Source organism: Procambarus clarkii, chromosome 7, assembly GCF_040958095.1.
Source record: "Procambarus clarkii isolate CNS0578487 chromosome 7, FALCON_Pclarkii_2.0, whole genome shotgun sequence".
NCBI lineage: Eukaryota > Metazoa > Arthropoda > Malacostraca > Decapoda > Cambaridae > Procambarus > Procambarus clarkii.
The window spans coordinates 28,773,620-28,787,312 of record NC_091156.1 but is presented as its reverse complement, the minus strand read 5'-3'; the positions used below and the strand labels follow the sequence as shown (position 1 = coordinate 28,787,312).

The window sequence follows — 13,693 nt, the reverse complement described above, 5'->3', positions numbered from 1 at the left end:
TGCCAATATACCAGGCTACTACACCATGCCTCTACACCACGGTACTACACCACACCACTTTACCAGGTTACTACACCGCAGCACTATTACAGGGTACTACACCACGTCACTATACCAGGCTACTACACCACACCACTACACCACACCACTACACCACACCACTATAACAGGCTACTACACCATGCCACTACACCAGGGTATTACACCACACCATTATACCAGGGAAATACACAACACCACTATACCAGGCAACTACACCACGCCACTGCACCTCACCACTATATCAGGCTACTACACCACGCCAATATACCAGGGTACTACACTACACCACTATACAAGACTACTTCACCATACCACTATACCAGGCTACTACACAATTCCACTATACCAGGGTCCTACACCACACTACTATACCAGGCTACTACACCACACCACTATACAAGGCTACTACACCATGCCACTACACTATGTTACTACACCACACCACTATTCCAGGCTACTGCACTATGCCACAGCACCACACCACTATACCAGACTACTACACCATTACACTACACCAGTGTACTACACCACACAACTTTACCAGGGTACTACACCACACCACTACACCAGGGTTCTACACAACACCACTATACCAGGCTACTACATAACACTACTATACCAGGGTGCTACACTACACCACTAAACCAGGGTACTACACACCACTTTACCAGGCTACTACACCACGCCACTACACCAGGCTACTACGCCAAACCACTATACCAGGCTAATACGCCACATAACTACACCAGGGTACTACACCACATAACTATACCAGGCTACTACACCACACCACTATACCAGGCTACTACTCCACATCACTATACCAGGCTACTACACCACGCTACTACACCAGGGTACTACACCACACCCCTACTCCAGGGTACTATACCACACCACTATACCAGGCTACTACACCATGCTACTGCACCCGGGTACGACACAACACCACAATACCAGGCTACTACACCACACCACTATACCAGGCTACTACACAACACCACTATACCAGGGTACTACACCACACCACTATACCAGGCTACTACACCACACTATTACACCAGGGTACTACACCACACCACTTTACCAGGTTACTACACCGCAGCAATATACCAGGGTACTACACCACGCCACTATACCAGGCTACTACACCACACTACTACACCACACCACTATAACAGGCTACTACACCATGCCACTACACCAGGGTATTACACCACACCATTATACCAGGGAAATACTCCACACCACTATACCAGGCTACTACACCACGCCACTGCACCACACCACTATATCAGGCTACTACACCACGCCACTATACCAGGGTACTACACTACACCACTATACAAGGCTACTTCACCACACCTCTATACCAGGCTACTACACAATGCCACTATACCAGGGTCCTACACCACACTACTACACCAGGGTACTACACCACACCACTATACCATGCCACTACACCAGGGTTCTACACGACACAACTTTACCAGGCTAATACACCATGCCACAGCACCACACCACTATACCAGGCTACTACACCATGCCACAGCACCACACCACTATACAAGACTATTACACCACACCACTACACCAGGGTTCTACATAACACCACTATACCAGGCTACTACATAACACCACTATACCAGGGTGCTACACTACACCACTACACCAGGGTACTACACAGCACTTTACCAGGCTACTACACCACGCCACTACACCAGGCTACTACACCACACCACTATACCAGGCTACTACACCACGCCACTATAACAGGGTACTACACCACACAACTATACCAGGCTACTACACCACACCACTATACCAGGATACTACACCATGCCTCTATTAAAGGCGACTACACCACCCCACTATACCAGGCTACTACACCACTCCGCTACACCAGGGTACTACACCACACAACTATACCAGGCTACTACACTAAATAACTACACCAGGATACTACACCACATTACTATACCAGGCTACTACACCACACCACTATACCAGGCTACTACACCACACCACTATACAAGGCTACTACACCATGCTACAATACCAGGGTACTACACCACACCACACCACTACACCAGGGTACTATACCACACCTCTATACCAGGCTACTACTCCACACTACTACACCAGGGTACAACACAACACCACAACAAAAGGCTACTACACCACACCACTATACCAGGCTACTACTCCACTCCACTACATGAGGGTATTACACCACACCACTATACCAGGCTTCTTCACCATGCCACTACACCAGGCTACTACACCACACCACTATAACAGGCTACTACACCTCGCCACTACACCAGGGTACTACACAACACCACTACACCAGGGAACTATACCACACCACTATACCAGGCTACTACACTACTCCACTACACCAGGGTACTACACCACACCATTATACCAGGCTACTTCACCATGCCACTACACCAGGCTACTACACCACACCACTATACCAGGCTAATACACCACGCCATCACACCAGGGTACTACACAAAACCTCTACACCAGCCTACTACACCACACCACTATACCAGGCTATTACACCACGCCACTACACCAGGGAACTACACCACACCACTATACAAAGCTACTACACCACACCACTATTCCAGGCTACTACACCACTCCACTACACCAGGGTACTACACCACACCACTATACCATGCTACTGCACCACACCACTACACCAGGGTACTATACCACATCAATATACCAGGGTACTACATAACACCACTACACCAGGGTTCTACACAACACCACTATACCAGGCTACTACATAACACCACTATACCAGGCTACTGCACCACACCACTACACCAGGGTACTACACCACACCACTATACCAGGGTGCTACAACACACCACTTCACCAGGGTACTACACACGACTTTACCAGGCTACTACACCTCGCCACTACACCAGGCTACTACACCACACCACTATACCAGGCTACTACACCACGCCACTTTACCAGGGTACTGCACCACACCACTATACCAGGCTACTACACCACATAACTACACCAGGGTACTACACCACATAACTATACCTGGCTACTACGCCACACCACTATACCAGGCTACTACAGCATGGCACTACACCAGGGTACTACACTACACCACTATACCAGGTTACTTCAGCATGTCATTACACCAGGGTACTACACCACAACACTATACCAGGCTACTACACCACACCAGGGCACTACACACCACTATACCAGGCTACTACACCACATCACTACACCAGGGTACTACACCACACCACTACAACAGGGTACTAAACGCCACAATACAAGGCTACTACACCACACCACTATACCAGGCTACTACACCACACCAATTTACCAGGCTACTACTTTATGCCACTATACCAGGCTTTTACAACACACCATTATACCAGGCTACTACACAATGCCACTATTCTAGGCTACTACACCACACGACTATACCAGGCTACTACACGCCAATATACCAGGGTACTACACCACACCACTATACCAGGGTACTACACCACACCACTATACCAGGCTACTACACAACGCCACTACACCAGGGTACTACACCACACCACTTTACCAGGCTACTACACCACCCTACTACACCAGGGTACGACACAACACCACTACACCAGACTACTATACCACACCACTATACCAGGCTACTACACCACACCATGGACCTACACCACACCACTATACCAGGGTTCTACATCATGCCAATAAACCAGGCTACTACACCACGCCACTACACCAGGGTACTAAACAACACCACTTTACCACGTTACTTCACCGCACCACTATACCAGGGCACTACACCATGCCACTATACCAGGCTACTACACCACACCAATACACTACACCACTCTACCAGGCTACTACACCACGTCACTACACCACACCACTATACCAGGCTACTACACCATGCCACTATACCAGGGTACTACACCACACCACTATACCAGGCTATTACACCACACCACTATACCAGGCTACTAAACCATGCCACTACACCAGGGTACTACACCACAATACTATACCAAGCTAATACACCTCACCACTATACAAGGCTACTACACCACGCCACTACACCAGGTTTCTACACCACACCATTATAGCAGGTTACTACACCACACCACTATACCAGGGTACTACACTACACCACTATACCAGGCTACTACACCACGCCACTACACCACATCACTATACCAGACTACTACACCATGCCACTACACCAGGGTACCACACCACTTTACCAGGGTACTACACCACACCACTATACCAGGCTACTACACCACGCCACTAATACCACACCACTATACCAGGCTACTACACCACGCCACTATACCAGGGTACTACACCACACAACTATACCAGGCTATTACACCACACCACTATACCAGGCTACTACACCATGCCACTACACCAGGGTACTGCACCACGCAACTATACCAGGGTACTTCACCACACCACTATACCAGGCTACTACACCATGCCACTATCCCAGGGTACTACACCACACCACTATACCAGGCTACTACACCACACCACTTTATAAGTCTACTACACCACACCACTACACCAGGGTACTACACCACACCACTATACCAGGCTACTATACCACATCACTATACCAGGCTACTACAACATGCCACTACACCAGGGTACTACACCACACCACTATACCAGGGTACTACACCACATAACTACACCAGGGTAGTACACCACATAACTATACCAGGCTACTACACCACACCACTATACCAGGCTACTACACCACACCACTATACCAGGCTACTACACCAGGCCACTACACCAGGGTACTACACCACACCACTACACCAGGGTACTATACCACACCGTTATACCAGGCTACTACACCATGCTACTACACCAGGGTTCGACACAACACCACAACAACAGGCTACTACACCACACCACTATACCAGGCTACTACACCACACCACTATACCAGGTTACTTCACCATGCCACTACACCAAGCTTGTACTTGTAGGCCCCTCCTAACCGCTCTGCATACTCCGCCTCCACACAGGTCTCACACCAAACCTGTGTCAGGTTAGGTTAGGGTCTGTAAGTTTCATTTCTTTGAACTGTAACCTGGGGCTGGTCCTCTCCCCCAGTTTGGTTGAGATGATCTACCTCCACAGCTGCTCTAACAAGGTGGTCCTTTATAGACTTAACTCGCCTCCAGGCGATCATGGGAGGGTTCTGTGGGAATTTTACCCTGGATGGATGTTCACTGTACGTTTTCCTCATCCATGTCCATACTTCCTGGAGTTTTATCTTAAGCTGTGCTGCAGGGCCGGGGAAGAAGAGGGTTGGAAGAATCCATATCTTGTCTTCCACTTCTTGTGTTCTAGGTCTAAGTAGCTCTGCCCTTGTTTTTTCTCTGAGTTTCTCCTGGGCCGCATGTATTATTGTCTCTGGGTAGTCTCTGTTCCTAAACATATCCCATAGGTCATCAAGCTGGGGATATAGCGTCTCTTCTTTGCTGTTAATCCTCTTGAGTCTGAGTCCAAGTGAGTAGGGTAGCGATTTCTTCAAGGCTAGTGGGTGGCTCGAGTCAAATTTCAGATACGTATGAAGGTTAGTCGGTTTATAGTATGCCTTCGTATGCAGATTCCTGGTTAGCTGGTCTATATACACTGTTGTATCTAGGAAATTAATCGTGGAGTCACTGTGCTCGAGGGTAAACTTAAGGTTTTCATGAACTGTATTTGACCATGAAAAGAAACCTTCTAGGCACGCGAAACCGTCCTCCATTATTCCGAAGATGTCATCTATGTAACGGAAATATACCGCTGGTCCGTCCTTCCTGTGGGATCGTTTCCTCTCGAACACTACATGCACAAATATTTCAGCGATTGCCACACTACTGGATGCTCCTATCGCTGTACCCTTGATTTGCCGGTATGCCCGTCCTTCAAATTGCAAAAGGGTGTCTCTCATCACATGGAGGATGGCCTCCTCAAGAGTTTCTTTCGAGGGGATCCTCCATACTCATGCGTCTTGAAGTTCCTGTCTGATTTTTGCTCTGTTATCTGTAAAAAAAAAGATGCTACTACCTTTGCAGCAATTCTCTCTGTGGTATGCTCGGGTAGAGCGATACCACATCCATGGAAAAAAGGCGGGCCCCTCTCGGGACGGGGCCTCTAATTTCTGCAATTTTCTTGAGGAAATCCGTCGTATCTTTGATTCTTTCCGGTAGTAGGCGTAGTAGGGGGTTCAGGAGGGCTGTGCAGATCCAGTCTACCGGCCTTGTTGGGGCCCGGCAGCCGCTTAAAACCGGTCTCCCTTGCCACGTTCCTGTTGTTTCTTCTAGTGCTTTATGGACCTTTGGTAAAAGGTAGAGGTGGGGAATGATGGATTCAAAGGCTAGGAAGAAATCTCTCGATCGCCCCTGCCTGCATGAGTCCTCCTTTCCCGTCCCCAGTCTTGTTTTCGAACAGCTTGAGGACTATCCGTTTACTCCTCGTTTGGGCGTTTCTAAGCGCCTCATCCTGGTTGTGTGTCTGTTTGTAGGCTGCTGTGTCTGCCAGGTACCTCTTCATCTCGTTCCTGTAGTTGTCTTTTCTCCAGGCCTCCCTTGTCCGCCGGCTTTATCACAATATCCGTGCGTCCTTTCAGCGTTGATAGGGCGTCCCTCTCCTCCCTTGTGAGGTTGCAGTTGCGTCGTCGTTCCGCACCACGCTTGAGGTCGACCTTCATTTGCTGGATTACCGGTTTAAGGCCTACTAGGTTGTAGTTTGGGCACTGGACTGGTTTGCTGGGGTGGAGGTACCTAAAAGAGAGGGAGAGTTTAGTTCTCTTAATTACTCCCTGTGACTTACCTTGCTCCGGCCGGAGTTTGCTCCAAACTTGGTTGATACTAGTTTCCAAGTTATTGCACAGATCCTCTATCGCATCTTCTCTCTTCTTACGCGCCGGAGGGCCTGTCTCTGCGCAGGTAGTAATAACCGCAGGTAGTAATAACCGCAGGTAGTCTCTGCGGTTATTACCTCTGTTGTCTCCTGGAGTGATCCTGCTGTTCTGGCCTCTGTGGTCGCCGGTCCCGTTCCTGTTACACTGGCCTCGGTTATCTCTGGATCTGTCCCTGTTGTTCCTCGTCTGGTTTCTCCCCTAGGTGTCCTGTTTGCGAACTTCTACATGGGTACCATCGAACAAAAGGTCTTAGTCGACATGAACTTGAAACCGGCCATATACTGCAGGTATGTTCACAACATTTTTACACAGGTACCTGATGTCAGACATCTGCAGGAGCTGAAGGAGGCATTTGAGCAGAATTCTGTGTTGCGTTTCACTTATGAGACAGAGAAGGATGGGAAGCTGCCCTTTCTAGATGTAACAGTCATGGAAAGGAGCGGAGGTTTCCCCACTGCAGTCTACACTAAGGAAACAAACATAGGAATGTGCCTCAATGCCAACAGTGACTGCCCAGACAGGTACAAGAGTAGTGTCGTTAACGCTTATGTCGACCGTGCTCTCAGCCACAGCTCAGGATGGAAGTAAGTCGATGAAGAACTCTGTAGGGTAAGGCAGGTCCTAGTCAACAACGGCTTCTCCAATAGTTTAATTCAAGACATCATAAGAAGGAAAGTGATATGCCATGCAACCTCTGAAGAGACAACTAACACAACACCTGTACCCCCTATTAGACTATTTTACAGAAACTTCTTTTCACAGCTGATAAAACAGAGGAAAGGGTCCTGAAAGATATTGTTAATAGAAACGTTATCCCTACAGACAAAAATCAGAAGATACAATTGACGATTTACTATAAAACCAAGAAAACAGCCAACCTACTCATGAGAAACTCTCCAGACACAAAGCAGAACGCTTTAAAAGAGACCAATGTCGTCTATGCCTTCAAATGCCCACTTGGGGACTGTAAGCCTCAAAGAACTCAGTATATAGGCAAAGACAACAACATCTCTTTCCAGGCGATTAACGATGCATAAGCAACAGGGCTCCATTAACGAACATATAATCTCTTCCCACAACCAGACTATCACCAGATAAGTCTTAACAAAAAACACGGAAATCGTCGATAGATACAGTGATAGCAGGCGGCTTGATATCTGCGAGGCACTACACATTAAGAAGTCGACACCAGCAATCAACAGCCAATTAATGCACAATTATATTCTACCCACTTCAAACTCCGCACCAATATAGAAGCATCAAGAAATACGGTAGTTACTTCCATTCTTCCCTTTACAATACAAAATATTATACCCATTGTTTCGTGTTCTGTTTTGTGTAGAAAGTTTGTTTTCACCTCATCCAAAACTGTTGTAACATATCATCTCACCCAAATGCAGGTATAAAATCAAAGCTGTTTAAACTCTGTTTAGTGTTTGTAGGATATAGTTGTGTGTGTGTAAACTAAAGTCTTTGAAAATGTAATAAGTTATTACGAAATGCGTTCAAGTGTCGCGTCAGACTAGAAATAAAAATGAATTTTGGAGAATTGATTTTTCAATTACCATCAACAGTGAAAAGAACCATAAGAAATATTGAGAAAATTCGTGTTAGAATTATTAATCTTACTTTTTCGGTCATATTTAATAATATATGTCTACAGGAAAGACTGCTACCAAAATATACTAATATATATATATATATATATATATATATATATATATATATATATATATATATATATATATATATATATATATATATATATATATATAAATATATATATAAATACATTGCAATTGTACACCAGTTGCAATGTGCTCCTGGTTGTCAAGGAGTCAATTACAATTTGCGTGCCAACTTTGGATTCATATACTAATCTATCCATATCTAATATACGGTATCTGTGCATCGGGTTCAACCACTGCAAATTACCTCAAGCCTATCATCACTCAGCAAACATCTGCTATCAGAACTATAATAAAATCTGCCTTCAGACAACACACAGCCCCTCTGTTTAAGTCCCTTAACATGCTAAACATACACTCACTCCACACACTCTCATGTGCTATCTACATGTACAAAACCTTGTTCCTAAATTCTAATCTTAGACTTTAACTTTTCCGTGATAGGTGTAATAGAACCCATGAGCACCACACCAGAAATAAATACTGTACAGCTTTGATATCCCCAGTCAGACTAAATCTGTGCAAACACTCCATGCAAATAAAAAAGCCCAGTCTTTGGAACTCGCTCCCTGATTAATTAAAAAATAGTCCAACCCATCCCCTGTTCAAAAGTAAACCAAAAAGTACCATCCTCGTTGGTTTTCATCCTTTGTAGTTTCCTACTTTGTGCTTCAAACTCACAACGTATCTTGTATTACCCACTTCCCCAATACTGTATTAGTACCTAAGTCATATATCCTTACCAGTGTCATTACCTCTGTTAACTTACAATGTAGTTATTTGTTGACATAAAACCTTGCTACAATGTACCTTTTCATCTTACCTGGTATGTTAGGTTAAGGACCTGCCGAAAATGCTGTGTGTGTTGGTGGCTTTGCATGAATGTCAAAATACCAATCTTCTGTAATCTTACCAACCCATTGTAGCTTCTTGCAAATAAAAATTAGTGCTATTATTATAGTGATTGTTGTCATAGACAGTAGATAAGAGATTCAGTTCAGGGTCTATCCATTAATGAATACAGGAACAACAGACTCTACCAGCATGCATTAGAAGTATTGCCAGAACAAAGGTGGACTTCTTCAAGAACCTTATATTGTCTTACAATGTACCTGTTAATATTTTTAATTTTTTACTACAAATTACCTACTTAAAATTATCTGTTAGATTAAGGATCTGCCCAAAATGCTATGTATTTTAGTGGATTTGCAAATATGTAAAAACAAATTTTATGTACTCTCATAAACACAATGTACCCTCACGTATATATATAAATAAATAAGAAAATAAATAAATAAATAAATTAGATAAATTCTTGCAATTAGTACCAGACCATCCGGACTGTAGTGAATATGTGGGCCCAACAGGCAGCTGCAAGCAACAGCATGTTGGACCACGTTATTCAAAGTTAAGCCAGGTCTCAGACTGGGTTTGGGTTAGAAGAACTTTTGAGTCTCTCTCCAGGTATGAAGAAAAAACACATTCAAAACTTCTTTTTATCTTAAAAAATATGTAAACAGTTTTTTACTTATGAACAATTTTGAGTTTTCTACAGCTTCACTAGTGCTAGCTGTCTACAATGAGCATCTAACTTCTACATTGACATCTTCTCTTGTTCTTTGGACTATGAGGAATAGCTAATTTTCCTGAGAAATCAAAATAATAAAATGCCTTTAGATCTTTACCTTTTATTGTGAAGCATATTTCTCAAACAAAATACAGTATAACAATTACCTCTGTGGAACATCTAAATGACATGGTGATAGAATAATATTTTCATGATGAAGGTCAATTGCTAAACTGTATATTAGATTAAATGCACTATGTGCCTAATTATACATCAGCATTTTCTGGATCATCTTTCATACTCAAATTGTTTTGCCTATCACCTGAATGTGAATTAATTGTGTATCATCTTGTGCCTTTTCATATATCCAAGCTGAGTGAATCTCTTCCCACACTCTGGACACTCGTGCGGTTTTTCACCTGAATGCACTAACATATGCTGTATTATAGTTCTACGTTCTCTAAATTTTTTGCCACATTCGGCACACTCAAAAGGTCTTTCATTCGCATGCACCATCCTATGAGTCCTCAGATTTCCAAATAGACTGAATCTCTTCCCACACTCTGGACATTCGTGAGATTTGTTACCCGAATGCACTAACATGTGTGTCTTCATATTGGCAAGACGACCGAATCTCTTCCCACACTCAGGACACTCATTAGGCCGATCACCCGAATGCACTAACATGTGAGTCTTCATATTTCCAAGACGACTGAATCTCTTCCCACATTCTGGACACTCATGAGGCCTGTCACCCAAATGTGCTAACATGTGAGTCTTCATGTCTCCAAGACGACTGAATCTCTTCCCACATTCAAGACACTCGTGAGGCTTCTCACCAGAATGAACCAACAAGTGAGTCTTCATGTCTCCAAGACGTGTGAATCTCTTCCCACAATCTGGACACTCGTGACGTTTGCCACCTGAATGTACTAACATGTGCTGTATTATAGTTTTACGTTCTTTAAATGTTTTGCCACACTCGCCACACTGAAAAGGTCTTTCATTCGTATGCACAATCCTGTGAGACTTCATGTGTCCAGGTTGACTGAATCTCTTCCCACAGTCTGGACACTCGTGAGGTTTCTCACCTGAATGCACTAACATGTGCCTCTTCATATCTCCAAGACGACTTAAAACGTTCCCACATTCTAAACACTGGTGATTTTTCATCTTTTTTATGATTTGTGCAGTTTGAGTGGAGATGATTTCCTCCAGATGACTGCACGAGTGGTGATGTTGAGAGATGCGTCACGGGTGAAGTGTCATGTTAACGGTTAGGCAAGACTTAAGTGTTGTTTCTTAGAGCTAAGCTTGTTGTGAGCACTGAGCGATCAATGGAGGTGCTTCTTCTTTATAACAGGTGCAGTTTTTCCTTAATGCTCATGTCAGGATACACAAAGTTGTGTGATAATGGCGGTGGTCTGTCACCTGGGCGTTCCAATATTTTGTTTCGGATTATCATCTTATTTTCTCTACTTCATATTTTTTCTAACTGGATTTCTACATTTAACACTTACTTAATTCATCGTGTTTTCCAATTAGAGAATGTAATTATAATTTTGTCTTTAATTATAACAGCACACAATGATTTACTTTTTGAAGGAAACGGTTCTCCCATGGAACATGTGGTCGACACGGATAAGGAAAAGACACTCTGTACACTGACAACATCGTACACTAATATTTTTACCACTTCGGACGCCAGCTTTGGACGTTTGGCATATGTGTACGTGTTCAATATTAAAACGACAAAATAATGCTATTAATAATTAAAATCTTCTACTTATTAACAGGCATATCGTTATTAAATGAAGTTTAGTGATGTGATGGACATAATCCGGACTTGGTAAAAACGCCGCCCGCCAGCCTAAACACAACACACCCGAATGCCCACAAACACGATGCAACGCACAAAAGACAACACTTTTGTCAGTTTATGGATAAATTCCTTTTACATTTATTATGTGATATATATACTTGTATATAATAATAACTATTATAGGTAAGCGCCTAATATGTAATATTAATAAATAAAAACGAAGTCAGAAGCCACACGCCTGTCTGTACATGTCTTTTGTATAAAAGTATTTTGGGCGCTCATGTACTTGTGCGCTACCTGGCGTTCACAACTGTTCTCACCTACATGCACTAGAATTAAACAAACGAATTCATTAATTCATTTTATACACAAGAAGATACATTTTCTCGAGAGAGTACATAACATTGGTGTTCTTACATTCTTTTTAAGCTACTAACTCGCAAAGGCTTTCGGGCATTTCTAGATCTGCCCAAATCCTGCCCATTTGTCACTGCACATTCTCTCATGTGTATTATACATATATAAAACGCTAAACTGTAATGCCAATCCTGATCTCAAAAGCTTCATAGAAGGTTGTAACAGAACCCATGAGCACCACACCAGAAATAAATACAGTTTTGATATTCCTAGAGTACGACTTAATCAAACCAGAAATGCTCTACAAATCAAGGGGCCCAGAATGTGGAATGACCTTCCCAACCATGTTAAAGACTGTACCTCTCTCAACCAGTTTAAGTTAAAAACGAAGCTATACCTAATAAATTCCCTGTAACCTACCTTACCCCTCTATTGTCAACCCATGTATGTTTTTTTTTTTTTTTTTTTTTTTCAAATCAACGCTGTTTTAATGTAATTTTCTGTAATAATTTGTAATTGTATTTGTGCTGTTTTTTCAACAATGTTCCCCCCTCTTTTACCTCTATTTTTATTTGTACTCAACGCATTTTTTTCTTTTTACCCATTAGTTTTAAGCTTTAGTCAGTAGTGTTTTTTCCTGCCCGAAACGCTTTGCGTAATAGTGGCTTTAGGCATTGTATGTACTAGCTCTATCTATAAAGCCAACAAACTTTGTAAAATCTCTTTATGTATGTACCTTTGCCTAAATAAAAATTATTATTATTATTATTATTATTTATCTTTACCATTTACCAATATTAATAATATTAATAGTTATTTATTTACAAGATCGTACAATGGGTTTGTGAGATTACATAAAATTGGTATTTGTACATCTTTGCAAAAGTCAATAACACGCATTGTGTTTCGGATGAAGTTGCATATCATGTACTTTGCATACATCAGGACCTAGATTCAGGATGCTCTGTGTATTTCTTCGTAAGTGGGTTTGCTACGAAGGTTCCTAAGTGCGCCCTAAGAAGATGCTTAGGTGCTATTCAATAAGGTATACTTAGGAAGAAAATTGTTGGTTCACCTGCGTGCCGATAGAGGTCACTACTGTGTTTCGTTTGGCCAATCAGAGAGCAGCAACATTCTTCATATTGAAGATTTAGCGCTGGCTTATCGGAGCTCTACTGCCGCCTATTTACGTCGAATTTTCTTATAAAATTAGTATATTTCGAAGTAAAACAATGTTTTTTCAACTTCTACAG

The 13,693-nt window shown here is 43.1% G+C and overlaps 1 protein-coding gene across 1 annotated transcript; it reads right to left on the bottom strand.

The window, feature by feature from the left end:
- Nucleotides 1-6,033: 6,033 nt before the first annotated feature.
- LOC138357976 (zinc finger protein 211-like) lies at nucleotides 6,034-11,434 on the bottom strand. Its single transcript, XM_069315216.1, has 3 exons — nucleotides 10,695-11,434; nucleotides 6,629-6,866; nucleotides 6,034-6,126 (listed from the first exon to the last, which is right to left on the bottom strand). Exons 1-3 carry the CDS (start codon nucleotides 11,432-11,434, stop codon nucleotides 6,034-6,036), a joined length of 1,071 nt encoding a protein of 356 aa, XP_069171317.1.
- Nucleotides 11,435-13,693: the final 2,259 nt, after the last annotated feature.

Coding starts and splice junctions, on each gene's coding strand:
- LOC138357976 (XM_069315216.1), bottom strand. CDS start 11,434: ATGAAAAATCACCAGTGTTTAGAATGTGGGAACGTTTTAAGTCGTCTT. Junction 6,867..10,694: donor AGAACTATAATACAGCATAT/GTTAGTGCATTC, acceptor CCTCTCTTTTAG/GTACCTCCACCCCAGCAAAC. Junction 6,127..6,628: donor TACAGGAACGAGATGAAGAG/GTACCTGGCAGA, acceptor TTTTTTTTACAG/ATAACAGAGCAAAAATCAGA.